This window comes from Gigantopelta aegis, unplaced genomic scaffold (assembly GCF_016097555.1).
Source record: "Gigantopelta aegis isolate Gae_Host unplaced genomic scaffold, Gae_host_genome ctg2599_pilon_pilon:::debris, whole genome shotgun sequence".
Taxonomy (NCBI): domain Eukaryota; kingdom Metazoa; phylum Mollusca; class Gastropoda; order Neomphalida; family Peltospiridae; genus Gigantopelta; species Gigantopelta aegis.
The window spans coordinates 7,133-23,969 of NW_024532968.1; the positions used below are offsets into that span (position 1 = coordinate 7,133).

The following is a 16,837-nucleotide window of genomic DNA, read 5'->3' on the forward strand; positions in this document are numbered from 1 at the left end:
CCCCCCCCCCCCCCCCCACCTCTACTCCCAAAAAGGGAATCTGAATTCCTATTGTGACCAAACCTGTCAGATGTAAAAGTGTCACGAGTAGTTAGTCTGCTTAAAGGTATATCTGTAAATTATGTGTGCATATTAATGACAGTATGGTAATTGTTCAGGGGTTATTGTTCTGTTTTAGTCGGTATAGTGACATATTGAGCTGTCAAAACCCACTCTTAGTCATTGCTATTTCTATTAATTGATAAACCTCAAAAAAAATCATTTTTTAATTGATGATATGGTTGTTTCGGACTAAGATATCATAGAGCCCAATATGCACTGGGGGAATTTATCATATTGTGTTATACCAAATTCATTTTTGAAAATGTGCAGTAAGTTGTGCAGGTAGATGTCTAGACTGTGGCAAGTAGAAATTTGCTTTGAAGAAAGGTGTTTAGACCACACCACCCCATCCCACATTCTATGTACACGCGCCTGCAATTGTAGCAACAAAAAAGGCACAAACTTAAAATATAAAATAACAAGATAATTTATATAATACAAATATTACATTTTTATAGTTGAATTATTATCATTATTATTATTATTATTATTATTATTATTATTATTATTATCATCATCATCAATACCAGTACATAATGCCTAACACATAATATTGTTGGTATGTCACATGAGCAAGTTATACTTACTTGCGAGTACTAATACATGTAACATGCCTTTAATTATGGAATTATTATGTTCGAGTTTTTAAACTTTACTTTTAAATCTTTAAGCATTTCTTAGCTGGAACAACACGCAATAAATAAAGACCTTGGTTCTGCTCATGTAATAAGGTCAACAAAATGTGTAACAAAAGAGATAAATGGAAAATAATGGAATAAATGAAAATATTTAAATAAAGAGAGGCGCCAGTATCCTAAGTTAATTAAATAAACCAGAAAGGAAACTGCTTTTCTTTTTGTTTACATTATAATTTAATATTTATGTGTACCACCGGACATAAATGTTGATTGTCCAGGAATGCAAGTCCGGCCCGGACTTGATATCCTCACAGTAAGACCAGTATTTCTAAGGAACGTAAGTCCCAGGACTTGCACTCCTAGGTATATTATATATTCCTAGTAAGATAACTGTTCCTACGGACTTGCATTCCGTTTACACAGGCTCCAACTCAGAGCGAGTTTAAAACCATTACACCAAATGCTCTCTCTCTCTCTCTCTCTCTCTCTCTCTCTCTCTCTCTCTCTCTCTCTCTCTCTCTCTCTCTCTCTCTCTCTCTCTCTCTCTCTCTCTCTCTCTCTCTCTCTCTCTCACCACTACACCTCTACAGACAGCCCAGATGGCTGAGCCGTGTGCCCATGACAACGTGCTGGAACCGTAATTAGATATAAGTACGAAAATAAGTGTTAAGAAATATGACTGAAACTCTTTATAAACGTATTCAACTTATCAACCTTGCATCATTTACATATGATACTTCTAATTCTGTTAGATAATTTGTGATATAACCTCAAGCTTAATACAACATGTTTTTGTAAACTGTATATGCAACTTTAATTTGTGTCTGCCAATACTCGATATGCAAATGTCGTATGAATACGTGACGTTGTGTCTTTTTGAATGGGAAAGACGTCAACTTACCATGACTATGTATGACGTTTTATATGAAAGCAACTATATTAAAATATCAGGAATTACTGATCGATTCTCATTTTTTGTTGTCGATATCTATGAGATTCATTGAAAGGACCTTGAAGTATTTTGGCTTTGGTCCCGCTATTCGTAGATGAGTAGTTACTGTTTACAACAACGCTGTAACATATATTCTACAAAACGGACATCTCTCGAAGTCCTTTAATACCGAAAGAGGTTGCAGACAAGGTGATCATCTATCTCGATATTTATTTATTATTTACGTAGAAATTCTTAGAATTTTAATTCACAACAATCCAAATATTAATGGAATTAAACTTGGCGAAGTAGAATATAAAATTGGACAATTTGCAGACGACACACAGTTATACTTGGATGGTTCTCGAAAATGTGTAATATGGACTGTTCTATTGTTGGGTTTATTCAGAGATATATAAGGTCTACGAATTAGCGAAGATAAAACTAAAACTACTGGATTAGTTCCTCTACCAAACACCATGGCAGAAATGTACAAACAGTTCAATTACGATTGGTGTGAATCAAATTTTTATATTTTAGAAATAACACTATATAAACAAAAACACCTAGAATATATTTTGGAAATAGCTGATATATGTTATCAGGACAGCGTGCTTGAACCGTAATTGGATATATAAGCACGAAAATCAGTTAAAGAAAGAAAGAGATTTCTAGTATAGACTTATTCATGGAATAACGACCACAAATAGTTTTATACAGAATTGCATTATGTGATGATACAGTATGTCCTGTTTTGTAAAACCGACGAAGAAACCATAGACATTTATTCTTGAAATGTCCAAATGTAAAACTAATATGGAAGGATTTGGAAAAGGTTAACTTTCAAAAGGGAACAAAAATTATATTAAACAATTTAATGAATGAAAGCATGTTTAACGGCAATCTCAAAATGGGTGAACTTGATATCAGTTGCTTGAGCGTTTCAAAGGTCCGGGTTGTATGATCTGTCCATTTCAGTTCATTCGGCTGTCCTTTCTTTGTCATGCCTGTTAATGGAGCTGATACTGCTGAACAATTTTTATGGTTCAATCACATGCGTTGCAAGCATCTGATCTAATTATTTTCTTACTATATCTGATACTCTATGAGGTGTTGGATACGGTTTTAACCCAACGGGTTCATTTGATGTTAATTTAAACTGAAATGTATCTGACGTTGTTAATCCAGGTTTATGTTAAGACACCTTCAAACTGTTCTAGCAAAATTTTCAGTGACTTTGTTCTACACTCAGATAATTTTGGTTCAGTGTTACCGTTTTTCCAAGTTTCTGTTCCACACAATGATGGGAATTCTATGTCTGACTTTTTATTCATGTCTCTTTCTCCATCGCCGCCATCTTCCACACCCCCCCCCCCCCCCCCCCATACATATTGCCTGTACATTTTTTCTGTGTTATCGCTTCCCGCATACTTGTTTAATAGATTCATATGATATGTTTTTCTTTTTCCCTTTATCTCTATTCTGAAATCCAAATTTTCCACTTTTTTCTTTTATCACAAAAGGACCTTGCCATTTCATCAATAACTTATTGTTCTTCATTGGTAGTAATAATAATACTTTGTCACCTACATTAAATTTCCGGTCTTTTGCTCATTTGTTCCCTCGATACCTTGCAGATGCCTTTTCCAATTCTCTATTTGCAATCCCACATGTCTTTTCTAACCTTTCCCGTAATTCTAACACATACTCATATGTAGTCTTTACCTCTTGATCCTGTACTTCACCTGTCCATATTTCTTTTAAAATTTGCATGGACCCCCTCACTGTTCTCCCAACTCAAATGGGGAAAACCCAAGGATCTCTTCAGGCACTTCTCTATAGGCAAATAATAATGGTGCTATATACCTACCCCAGTCTTTGGGTCGTTCAACAAACTTTTTTTTTTCAACATATTTTTCAAAGTTTCATTAAATCGCTCTACCAGGCCATTGCACATGGAATGATAAGGAGTCGTTGTGAGTTGATGTAATGATAATAAACGCCCTACCTCTTTCATTAGACCGAAAGTGAATTGAGGTCCCATGTCAGTCAAAATTTCATTTGGAATGCCCACTCTACTAAATCCTTCCACCAGTGCCCCTGTGACAGTCTCTGTGTCAATATTGCCTTATGGAACAGCTCAGGTTATCAGGTAGCATAATCCACGATGGTCAAAATGTAATGCTTCTCTTTCTCTCCGTCATCGGATCAATAGCCTCACCAAGTGTACTGCTACTCTCTGGAAAGGTATATCAATAATTGGTGTTTGTCCTAGTAATGCTTTTCCTATTCTACCTTCTGGTATTGTCTTTTGACATGTTCCACACAATTGACAAAATCTATTGTCTCATACCAACTTTCATTACTTGCTTTCTCATTTTTATAGGAACAAATAACTGTTTAAACAATTTTCCATTTTCCACTTTTGGTGACTTAAATGTTTTTATGAGGAAACCTTTTCTTATTATAAATCTTGACATTTTCTTACCTTTTCTTAAATTTTCTTAACTTTTTCAACTCCCTCTTCTGTTAACTGAAAACGTTTCCTCAAACTCTCATCTTTCCTCTGCGCTGCTTTCACCTCTTCTGAATTCACTGCATCTAGCTTCACCTTTGCTGTTATCAATGGCTTCATTTTATTTTCCTTCCTTTACGCTTGGTTTCCATAATACCCACTGCCTGTATTTTCAAGTCGGATCTGGTTGTTTCACATCACGTGTTCCTGGTATGTTACCAATAACAACATCATAAATAGGATTGTCAAATACCAGTGCCTTTAATTTCCCAGTATAAAACGGCGTTCTCAAATATACTTCACACGAAGGCTGTTGTTTCACTACTCCATCTAATCCTACATAAGTGCCTATCTCACCTGTCATGGCACATTCAGGTACTAAAGATCTGTTCAATGCTACTGTAGAACACCCAGTGTCTCTAATAATTTTCAGTTCTTTTCCAAATGCAATTTCCAATTATCACATTCATGTTTTCTTCATTTTCTCTCATGGTATTTCTTTCTTTGTTCAAATGCATTATACATGCAATGGATTTTTTTTTCTTAACTCTGTTTTGACAGGCTTTTGCCATATGAACTTTCTTTTCACAAATAAAACATCTCGGTTGCCATGTTACAGATTCTGACTTTTTATCATTACCTGACCAAATAGGTCTACTACACTAGCCAACTTCTCTATTTTCAGCCGAACGTCTTCCAGATCTATGATCTTGCCGAAATCCACCTCTGTTTTCGTCTCTTCTTCTATGCTGCATCATCCCTTTTCCTGCCTCCAACAAGGTCTCTGCCAATTCTGCCATCTTCGATACATTCTTTGGAATTCTTTCTTTTAAAAACAAAGTCAAATCTATATTTGCTCTCTTAACAATAAATCAAATAAAATCGTCATACGTCAGTTCAATGCTACTCAGCTTAATCCATCTGTTTCCATAACCACGCAATCTACATAAAACTTAGATATATGTCTTCCCATCTTCAATTTGTGCATTTGTAAAGTTTAGCCTGAACCCTTCCTCAGTTATTTCATATCTATGAAGTAAAGCACGCTTTAGTTTGTCATCATTAGCTGCGTCTGCATTCTCTAATCTCGCATACACAGGTTTATCCAAATAGTAGTTCAAACCACATAGACCAAGCCAATGTTCCTTGTCACCAAGCACTGCCCATCTATTGGATGCATATACCACCAACCATCACGATGTTGGATAAGTTTCTTTAACCGTTGAGTTGACTACCGTCATCCAGTACTCGATTTGTTTAGACACCCTTTGGCCCGTTCCAACCAGTAAGCACATCACTTCCTCTTACGACGCTAAGAGTACATTTTCCCGTTTAGCAAACACCATTTGTATTCTTAGAAACACCCTGTTCTAACCAGCAAACCACATCAGTTTCTCTTACAACACTAAGAGTACTTCTTAGAAACACCATTTTGTCCCGTTCTAACCAGCAATAAGAGTACTTCTTGGAAACATCATTTGTCCCGTTCTCTTCAGTTTCTCTTATGACACACTATTTGTCCCGTTCTAACAGTATCAGTTTTCTTGGAAACACTTCTTGTGTCCGTTCTAACCAGCAATCTACATCAGTTTCTCTTACGACACTACGAGTACTTCTTGGAAACACCATGTGTCCCGTTCTAACCAGCAATCTACATCAGTTTCTCTTATGACATTAAGAGTACTTCTTAGAAACACCATTTGTCCCGTTATAACCAAACACCATTTGTCCCGTTCTGGAAAACCAGTTCTAACCAGCAATCTACATCAGTTTCTCTTACCACGCTAACAGTACTTCTTGGAAACACCATTTGTCCCGTTCTAACCAGCAATCCACATCAGTTTCTCTTACGACACTAAGAGTACTTCTTGGAAACACCATTTGTCCCGTTCTAACCAGCAATCCACATCAGTTTCTCTTATGACATTAAGAGTACTTCTTGGAAACACCATTTGTCCCGTTCTAACCAGCAATCTACATCAGTTTCTCTTACCACGCTAACAGTACTTCTTAGAAACACCATTTGTCCCGTTCTAACCAGCAATCCACATCAGTTTCTCTTATGACTAAGAGTACTTCTTGGAAACACCATTTGTCCCGTTCTAACCAGCAATCCACATCAGTTTCTCTTATGACACTAAGAGTACTTCTTAGAAACACCATTTGTCCCGTTCTAACCAGCAATCCACATCAGTTTCTCTTATGACACTAAGAGTACTTCGTAGAGACATCAAAGGAGTCCCGTTCTAACCAGCATCCACATACATCAGTTTCTCTACACCTTCATCAAAGGAGAAAATCGACTACATCTACCCCATGTGGACTAAAACTACAATAAAGTATTTAAACATCACACATTCATATCATCTGCACATTTACAATAACGTTCCATATGCACATATATTCTACTTAAAATGCTTATGTGTTCAACTAATATATTCCTTTCATCTATTTGAAAAACTTTCTCCAATTCAGTTTCTACTTGGGTTAATTTCTCTATTTACACAGTGTACACATATATAAAATTAAACAAATCCAAATTAATTACAACATATCTTCATACAACACAATTATATTAAATTATTTAACATTAAAAATAAAATAAATTCATCTACTCACGCTCTTGTACCAGCTTAAAACACACTTCCAAAAATTATTGTCAGAGTGACTAACCCATCAAATTACATTGCTTTTATTCATCGAAACTACTCACATTCCAAGCTCACAATGCATGCACCAGACCACACTTCACGACCATCATCCACATTCACCACCTGTTATCATTACCCAAGCTAATATTGTTAAATACTCAGTTCAACTGTCCTTCTTCTGCGTCCAATCAAGATTTGGCTTTCTTAGATCAACAATCCGGATGTGATGACGAAATGTGACGTCTTCCGGAGGTCGTCGAGAAGTCCCCAGAGTTTGATATTGAGGGGTGTGTCTTGTGTCCATACTTCCTGACGGTTCTCCTCCAGGTGTGGACATTTTTGTAGGATGTGTTCTGGCGTTTGTTCTTCAGCATCACATTCACATTGGGCAGTATCCGCGAGACCCATCTTTTTCAGGTGTTTTTTTCAGCAGGCAATGTCCAGTTCGCAGACGGAAAATTATGGTTTGTTCTTTCCTGTCTAACTGGTTAATGCAGTCTTTGTCAGGGGTGTAGCCATTGTTTCTGGTCTTCCAATCACATTTGAACTTCCATTTTAGAAGAGTCTTGGCTTCACCGTATGAGACGGAGGGTTGGGTTTGTGGAAGGCAGCTACCTGCTTTGTCCAGTTGGTCAGCGTTTTCACTGCCTGCAACTCCTGTGTGCTGGGATCCACTGGAGGGTCACTTTCCGGCTTTGGGCAAGGATGTTTAGCTTAGTTTGCAGCAGTTTGGTGATATGGCCTGTGTGTCCTGATGAAAGTGACTGGAGTGCAGACAGGGAGTCAGTGAGAAGCACTATGTTATGTTGTCCTTCTTCCTCGGCCAGATGTCCTGTTGCGATGATGAGGGCTTGCACTTCTGCTGTGTAGTTTGAGCTTAACTCTCCAACTGGGGTGGAAATGGAGACAGAGGATCCATCTGGATAACTGATATATGCTCCACTTCCACCATTTCGAATGGCATTCTCTGCTGAACCATCTGTGAAGGCATAGATCCATGTTGACTTTGAATAACGCTCATGAATCATTTCCATGGTGAGGGCTAGCTGTAGAGGTGGTGGCTGCTCCTCCTTTTTGACAAGTTCTGGAACATCCAGCCTGATTTCATGAAGGTGTGTTTGCACCTAGACATTTGGGGAGAGTTTCGCACACTGCAAGGCATTTTGGCTGATGCAATCATAATTTTTCTTTTGCAAATTATATGTCAGGTGGTTGAGACTTTGTCGTTTTAGTCTGTTCTTTGTTTTTTCCTGGAGTCTGTCCTAATGTCATAAATACCAAAAACACAGTGACAGTCTAGTTCATTACAAAAAAATATACCTTATAAATATTATACTATATTTGACTTGTGACAATGACACGACATACACAATAGAACCTGAACATGACACGGCACACACAGCAGAACCTGAACATGACACAATATACACAACAGCACCTGAACATGACACAGCACACACAACAAAACCTGAACATGACACGACACACACAACAAAACCTGAACATGACACAGCATACACAACGGAACCTGAACATGACATGGCACACACAATAGAACCTGAACATGACACAACACACACAACAGAACCTCAACATGACACGACATACACAACAGAACCTGAACATGACACAACACGCACAACAGAACCTGAGCATGACACCGCATACAAAACAAAACCTGAGCATGACATTTTAACAGCTGAATAGAGAGGGAAAACATGCAAAGTAGAACATTATATTTTTACACAAACGCACCTTATTATATTGTGTATTGTTGTTGAAATTTTGAATTTAATACATCAGTTACTTCATAGCTTTGCTCGCTCTCACTGAATACAGGGCTGGTTGAATCAGATACCACCAACAGATCGCACATTTAAACGGTGAATGACGGGGAAAATATCCAAAGGAGAACATTGATATTTTGTACAAAAGCTGCTCATTATATTGAGTATTAGTGATGGAAATTGCATGTTAATACTACAAGGCTTACTTCAAAATGGCGAGTGAGACTACAGGTAATCGTACGCCAGTGCGAACCTACTCAACATAGCGTATAGTATTATCATAGTGGAAGATTTACAACTATATTCAAATGCACATTATACTCTCTCTCTCTCTCTCTCTCTCTCTCTCTCTCTCTCTCTCTCTCTCTCTCTCTCTCTCTCTCTCTCTCTCTCTCTCTCTCTCTCTCTCTCTCTCTCTCTCTCTCTCTCTCTCTCTCTCTCTCTCTCTCTCTCTCTCTCTCTCTCTCTCTCTCTCTCTCTCTCTCTCTCTCTCTCTCTCTCTCTCTCTCTCTCTCTCTCTCACACACACACACACACACACACACACACACACCATACCAACTCAAAACAAAGAGAAAAAGAAATCCGGTATAAATAAAAAAGATTTCTTTACAAATTACCTTTAAATTATACAGATTAAATCACATTTTTAATACATGGGTTAAGACGAAATGCTAGGAAAGCCAATCGTTTCTATACATGTTCGTGCATGTGTGTCGAAAATAAAGGCTTTTAGATAAAAAAACCAACCTCGTTTATTACACACACACACACACACACACACACACACACACACACACATACACACACACACACACATATATATATATATATATATATATATATATATATATATATATATATATATATATATATATATATATTAGTTTGGAGGTAATTGGGTGAACCTTGTTGAAAATGGCGCACATGAGATTATGGCTGATTTTCACTCCTTAGATACCCTTCCTTGAGAAACTGATGGGTACCGGTGCAGTAGCCTCGGGGAAAATCCAGTATTTAAGATGGACGCCAAGATGGCCGCCATCAAAGAGGAAATTCTGTAACTTTTCAACTAAATGTCACAAAGTAACATATAATACCACTTTTTTCTATGTTTTGGGGGTCAAGGAATCCATTTTTTTCAGGTTATTGTTAACTTTTAAAGTCAAGGTAAGACATTAAGGTCAAGTTCAAGTTCATTTATTCTTAAAATTCATCAATTTGATCATATCTCAACTGAAAAACAGGACAATAATTTATAAAATACATATCTTCCATATATCTTCCATATCATTTTGATAAAGAAAATGTACTAATGACATTAATATCTAAATGTTGATAAATGATATTAAGGACAATGTTCATATGTTGATGCTCATTCCACATTACAAGTCAAGACAATAGTTTCCATTTAATGACTATTAGAGGTTCAACATAATCAGTCATCATCTTCTTCCTCTACAAAGTCATCTTCGTCATCATCGGTTAACTCATCCACATCTTCATCCTCTAATACAAGCTTGGTGAAGGGATTATGGCATCCTTGAATAGAATCTGCACACTTGCAGAATGTGTTGCAACTTGTGTTGTCATGATGACATGAACAGCGCTTTGATTTGCAAGATTCTTTTGAATCACAGTTGCAACCTATCAACTTCAATGCCAAGTCAGGAGCAATGGATGTGTTTGGAGGGAGCTAATCTGGCACTAGAGACCTTGTAGTGAGATCCTTCTCCCAACCGTATTCAAATGGTTCCATTGGAAGAGGGTCTGGATTGGCTGCAGAGCGCCAGACTGCAGGTTGGTAGTGAGCTCGGCATGCCTATTACTGGAGCTGATACTGCTGAACAATTTTGATGGTTCAATCACATGCATTGCAAGCATCTGATCTAATTATTTTCTTACTATATCTGATACTCTATGAGGTGTTGGATACGGTTTTAACCCAACGGGTTCATTTGATGTTAATTTAAACTGAAATGTATCTGACGTTGTTAATCCAGGTTTATGTTAAGACACCTTCAAACTGTTCTAGCAAAATTTTCAGTGACTTTGTTCTACACTCAGATAATTTTGGTTCAGTGTTACCGTTTTTCCAAGTTTCTGTTCCAGACAATGATGGGAATTCTATGTCTGACTTTTTATTCATGTCTCTTTCTCCATCGCCGCCATCTTCCACACACACACACCACCCCCCCCACCCCCACCCATATATATTGCCTGTACATTTTTTCTGTGTTATCGCTTCCCGCATACTTGTTTAATAGATTCATATGATATGTTTCTCTATTTCCCTTTATCTCTATTCTGGAATCCAAATTTTCCACTTTTTTCTTTTATCACAAAAGGACCTTGCCATTTCATCAATAACTTATTGTTCTTCTTTGGTAGTAATAATAATACTTTGTCACCTACATTAAATTTCCGGTCTTTTGCTCATTTGTTCCCTCGATACCTTGCAGATGCCTTTTCCAATTCTCTATTTGCAATCCCACATGTCTTTTCTAACCTTTCCCGTAAATCTAACACATACTCATATGTAGTCTTTACCTCTTGATCCTGTACTTCGCCTGTCCATATTTCTTTTAAAATTTGCATGGACCCCCTCACTGTTCTCCCAACTCAAATGGGGAAAACCCAAGGATCTCTTCAGGCACTTCTCTATAGGCAAATAATAATGGTGCTATATACCTATCCCAGTCTTTGGGTCGTTCATCACACATTTTCTTTCAACATATTTTTCAAAGTTTCATTAAATCGCTCTACCAGGCCATTGCACATGGGATGAAAAGGAGTTGTTGTGAGTTGATGTATTGATAATAAACGCCCTACCTCTTTCATTAGACCGAAAGTGAATTGAGGTCCCATGTCAGTCAAAATTTCATTTGGAATGCCCACTCTACTAAATCCTTCCACCAGTGCCCCTGTGACAGTCTCTGTGTCAATATTGCCTTATGGAACAGCTCAGGTTATCAGGTAGCATAATCCACGATGGTCAAAATGTAATACTTCTCTTTCTCTCCGTCATCGGATCAATAGCCTCACCAAGTGTACTGCTACTCTCTGGAAAGGTATATCAATAATTGGTGTTTGTCCTAGTAATGCTTTTCCTATTCTACCTTCTGGTATTGTCTTTTGACATGTTCCACACAATTGACAAAATCTATTGTCTCATACCAACTTTCATTACTTGCTTTCTCATTTTTATAGGAACAAATAACTGTTTAAACAATTTTCCATTTTCCACTTTTGGTGACTTAAATGTTTTTATGAGGAAACCTTTTCTTATTATAAATCTTGACATTTTCTTACCTTTTCTAAAATTTTCTTAACTTTTTCAACTCCCTCTTCTGTTAACTGAAAACGTTTACTCAAACTCATCTTTCCTCTGCGTTGCTTTCACCTCTTCTGAATTCACTGCATCTAGCTTCACCTTTGCTGTTATCAATGGCTTCATTTTATTTTCCTTCCTTTACGCTCTGGTTTCCATAATACCCACTGCCTGTATTTTCAAGTCGGATCTGGTTGCTTCACATCACGTGTTCCTGGTATGTTACCAATAACAACATCACAAATAGGATTGTCAAATACCAGTGCCTTTAATTTCCCAGTATAAAACGGCGTTCTCAAATATACTTCACACCAAGGCTGTTGTTTCATTACTCCATCTAATCCTACATAAGTGCCTATCTCACCTGTCATGGCACATTCAGGTACTAAAGGTCTGATCAGTGCTACTGTAGAACACCCAGTGTCTCTAATAATTTTCAGTTCTTTTCCAAATGCAATTTCCAATTATCACATTCATGTTTTCTTCATTTTCTCTCATGGTATTTCTTTCTTTGTTCAAATGCATTATACATGCAATGGATTTTTTTTTTCTTAACTCTGTTTTGACAGGCTTTTGCCATATGAACTTTCTTTTCACAAATAAAACATCTTGGTTGCCATGTTACAGATTCTGACTTTTTATCATTACCTGACCAAATAGGTCTACTACACTAGCCAACTTCTCTATTTTCAGCCGAACGTCTTCCAGTTCTATGATCTTGCCGAAATCCACCTCTGTTTTCGTCTCTTCTTCTATGCTGCATCATCCCTTTTCCTGCCTCCAACAAGGTCTCTGCCAATTCTGCCATCTTCGATACATTTTTTGGAATTCTTTCTTTTAAAAACAAAGTCAAATCTATATTTGCTCTCTTAACAATAAATTAAATAAATTCGTCATACGTCAGTTCAATGCTACTCAGCTTAATCCATCTGTTTCCATAACCACACAATCTACATAAAACTTAGATATATGTCTTCCCATCTTCAATTTGTGCATTTGTAAAGTTTAGCCTGAACCCTTCCTCAGTTATTTCATATCTATGAAGTAAAGCACGCTTTAGTTTGTCATCATTAGCTGCGTCTGCATTCTCTAAACTCGCATACACAGGTTTATCCAAATAGTAGTTCAAACCACATAGACCAAGCCAATGTTCCTTGTCACCAAGCACTGCCCATCTATTGGATGCATATACCACCAACCATCACGATGTTGGATAAGTTTCTTTAACCGTTGAGTTGACTACCGTCATCCAGTACTCGATTTGTTGAGACACCCTTTGGCCCGTTCCAACCAGTAAGCACATCACTTCCTCTTACGACGCTAAGAGTACTTCTTAGAAACACCATTTGTCCCGTTCTAACCAGCAATCTACATCAGTTTCTCTTACGACACTAAGAGTACTTCTTAGAAACACCATTTGTCCCGTTCTAACCAGCAATCTACATCAGTTTCTCTTATGACACTAAGAGTACTTCTTAGAAACACCGTTTACCCCGTTCTAAACAGCAATCTACATCAGTTTCTCTTACGACACTAAGAGTACTTGTTACAAACACCATGTGTCCCGCTCTAACCAGCAATCTACATCAGTTTCTCTTACGACACTAAGAGTACTTGTTACAAACACCATTTGTCCCGTTCTAACCAGCAATCCACATCAGTTTCTCTTACGACACTAAGAGTACTTGTTACAAACACCATTTGTCCCGCTCTAACCAGCAATCTACATCAGTTTCTCTTACGACACTAAGAGTACTTCTTAGAAACACCATTTGTCCCGTTCTAACCAGAAATCTACATCAGTTTCTCTTACGACACTAAGAGTACTTGTTACAAACACCATTTGTCCCGCTCTAACCAGCAATCTACATCAGTTTCTCTTACGACACTAAGAGTACTTCTTAGAAACACCATTTGTCCCGTTCTAACCAGCAATCCACATCAGTTTCTCTTATGACACTAAGAGTACTTCGTAGAGACATCAAAGGAGAAAATTGACCACATCTCCTACCCCATGTGGACTAAAACTACAATAAAGTATTTAAACATCACACATTCATATCATCTGCACATTTACAATAACATTCCATATGCACATATATTCTACTTAAAATGCTTATGTGTTCAACTAATATATTCCTTTCATCTATTTGAAAAACTTTCTCCAATTCAGTTTCTACTTGGGTTAATTTCTCTATTTACACAGTGTACACATATATAAAATTAAACAAATCCAAATTAATTATAACATATCTTCATACAACACAATTATATTAAATTATTTAACATTCAAAATAAAATAAATTCATCTACTCACGCTCTTGTACCAGCTTAAAACACACTTCCAAAAATTATTGTCAGAGTGACTAACCCATCAAATTACATTGCTTTTATTCATCAAAACTACTCACATTCCAAGCTCACAATGCATGCACCAGACCACACTTCACGACCATCATCCACATTCACCACCTGTTATCATTACCCAAGCTAATATTGTTAAATACTCAGTTCAACTGTCCTTCTTCTGCGTCCAATCAAGATTTGGCTTTCTTAGATCAACAATCCGGATGTGATGACGAAATGTGACGTCTTCCGGAGGTCGTCGAGAAGTCCCCAGAGTTTGATATTGAGGGGTGTGTCTTGTGTCCATACTTCCTGACGGTTCTCCTCCGGGTGTGGACAGTTTTGTAGGATGTGTTCTGGCGTTTGTTCTTCAGCATCACATTCACATTGGGCAGTATCCGCGAGACCCATCTTTTTCAGGTGTTTTTTTTCAGCAGGCAATGTCCAGTTCGCAGACGGAAAATTATGGTTTGTCATTTCCTGTCTAACTGGTTAATGCAGTCTTTGTCAGGGGCGTAGCCATTGTTTCTGGTCTTCCAATCACATTTGAACTTCCATTTTAGAAGAGTCTTGGCTTCACCGTATGAGACGGAGGGTTGGGTTTGTGGAAGGCAGCTACCTGCTTTGTCCAGTTGGTCAGCGTTTTCATTGCCTGCAACTCCTGTGTGCTGGGATCCACTGGAGGGTCACTTTTCGGCTTTGGGCAAGGATGTTTAGCTTAGTTTGCAGCAGTTTGGTGATATGGTCTGTGTGTCCTGATGAAAGTGACTGGAGTGCAGACAGGGAGTCAGTGAGAAGCACTATGTTATGTTGTCCTTCTTCCTCGGCCAGATGTCCTGTTGCGATGATGAGGGCTTGCACTTCTGCTGTGTAGTTTGAGCTTAACTCTCCAACTGGGGTGGAAATGGAGACAGAGGATCCATCTGGATAACTGATATATGCTCCACTTCCACCATTACGAATGGCATTCTCTGCTGAACCATCTGTGAAGGCATAGATCCATGTTGGCTTTGAATAACGCTCATGAATCATTTCCATGGTGAGGGCTAGCTGTAGAGGTGGTGGCTGCTCCTCCTTTTTGACAAGTTCTGGAACATCCAGCCTGATTTCATGGAGGTGTGTTTGCACCTAGACATTTGGGGAGAGTTTCGCACACTGCAAGGCATTTTGGCTGATGCAATCATAATTTTTCTTTTGCAAATTATATGTCAGGTGGTTGAGACTTTGTCGTTTTAGTCTGTTCTTTGTTTTTTCCTGGAGTCTGTCCTAATGTCATAAATACCAAAAACACAGTGACAGTCTAGCTCATTACAAAAAAATATACCTTATAAATATTATACTATATTTGACTTGTGACAATGACACGACATACACAATAGAACCTGAACATGACACGGCACACACAGCAGAACCTGAACATGACACAATATACACAACAGCACCTGAACATGACACAGCACACACAACAGAACCTGAACATGACACGACACACACAACAAAACCTGAACATGACACAGCATACACAACGGAACCTGAACATGACATGGCACACACAATAGAACCTAAACATGACACAACACACACAACAGAACCTGAACATGACACGACATACACAACAGAACCTGAACATGACACAACACGCACAACAGAACCTGAGCATGACACCGCATACCCAACAAAACCTGAGCATGACATTTTAACAGCTGAATAGAGAGGGAAAACATGCAAAGTAGAACATTAATTTTTACACAAACGCACCTTATTATATTGTGTATTGTTGTTGAAATTTTGAATTTAATACATCAGTTACTTCATAGCTTTGCTCGCTCTCACTGAATACAGGGCTGGTTGAATCAGATACCACCAACAGATCGCACATTTAAACGGTGAATGACGGGGAAAATATCCAAAGGAGAACATTGATATTTTGTACAAAAGCTGCTCATTATATTGAGTATTAGTGATGGAAATTGCATGTTAATACTACAAGGCTTACTTCAAAATGGCGAGTGAGACTACAGGTAATCGTACGCCAGTGCGAACCTACTCAACATAGCGTATAGTATTATCATAGTGGAAGATTTACAACTATATTCAAATGCACATTATACTCTCTCTTTCTCTCTCTCTCTCTCTCTCTCTCTCTCTCTCTCTCTCTCTCTCTCTCTCTCTCTCTCTCTCTCTCTCTCTCTCTCTCTCTCTCTCTCTCTCTCTCTCTCTCTCTCTCTCTCTCTCTCTCTCTCTCTCTCTCACACACACACACACACACGCACACACCCATACCAACTCAAAACAAAGAGAAAAAGAAATCCGGTATAAATAAAAAAGATTTCTTTACAAATTACCTTTAAATTATACAGATTAAATCACATTTTTAATACATGGGTTAAGACGAAATGCTAGGAAAGCCAAACAATTCAGTTTGATTTGCATTGTCTCTAATGTAAAATATAATGTAGTACAAAAAGAATAAATGTGGAACTGCATGCTTTAGTAAACTAGTCTGGGAGTGGCAGTCCTCTTTGTAGCGATGCAA

The 16,837-nt window shown here is 37.8% G+C and overlaps 1 protein-coding gene across 1 annotated transcript; it reads right to left on the reverse strand.

Annotated features, from left to right (window-relative positions):
- Positions 1–7,478: 7,478 nt before the first annotated feature.
- Positions 7,479–7,871, reverse strand: LOC121391536. The gene has a single exon (XM_041523130.1). The coding sequence runs from the start codon at positions 7,869–7,871 to the stop codon at positions 7,479–7,481; it is 393 nt and encodes a 130-aa protein (XP_041379064.1).
- Positions 7,872–16,837: the final 8,966 nt, after the last annotated feature.

Bases quoted from the DNA above. Each gene is read 5' to 3' on its own strand.
- LOC121391536 (XM_041523130.1), bottom strand. From the start codon at position 7,871: ATGGAAATGATTCATGAGCGTTATTCAAAGTCAACATGGATCTATGCC.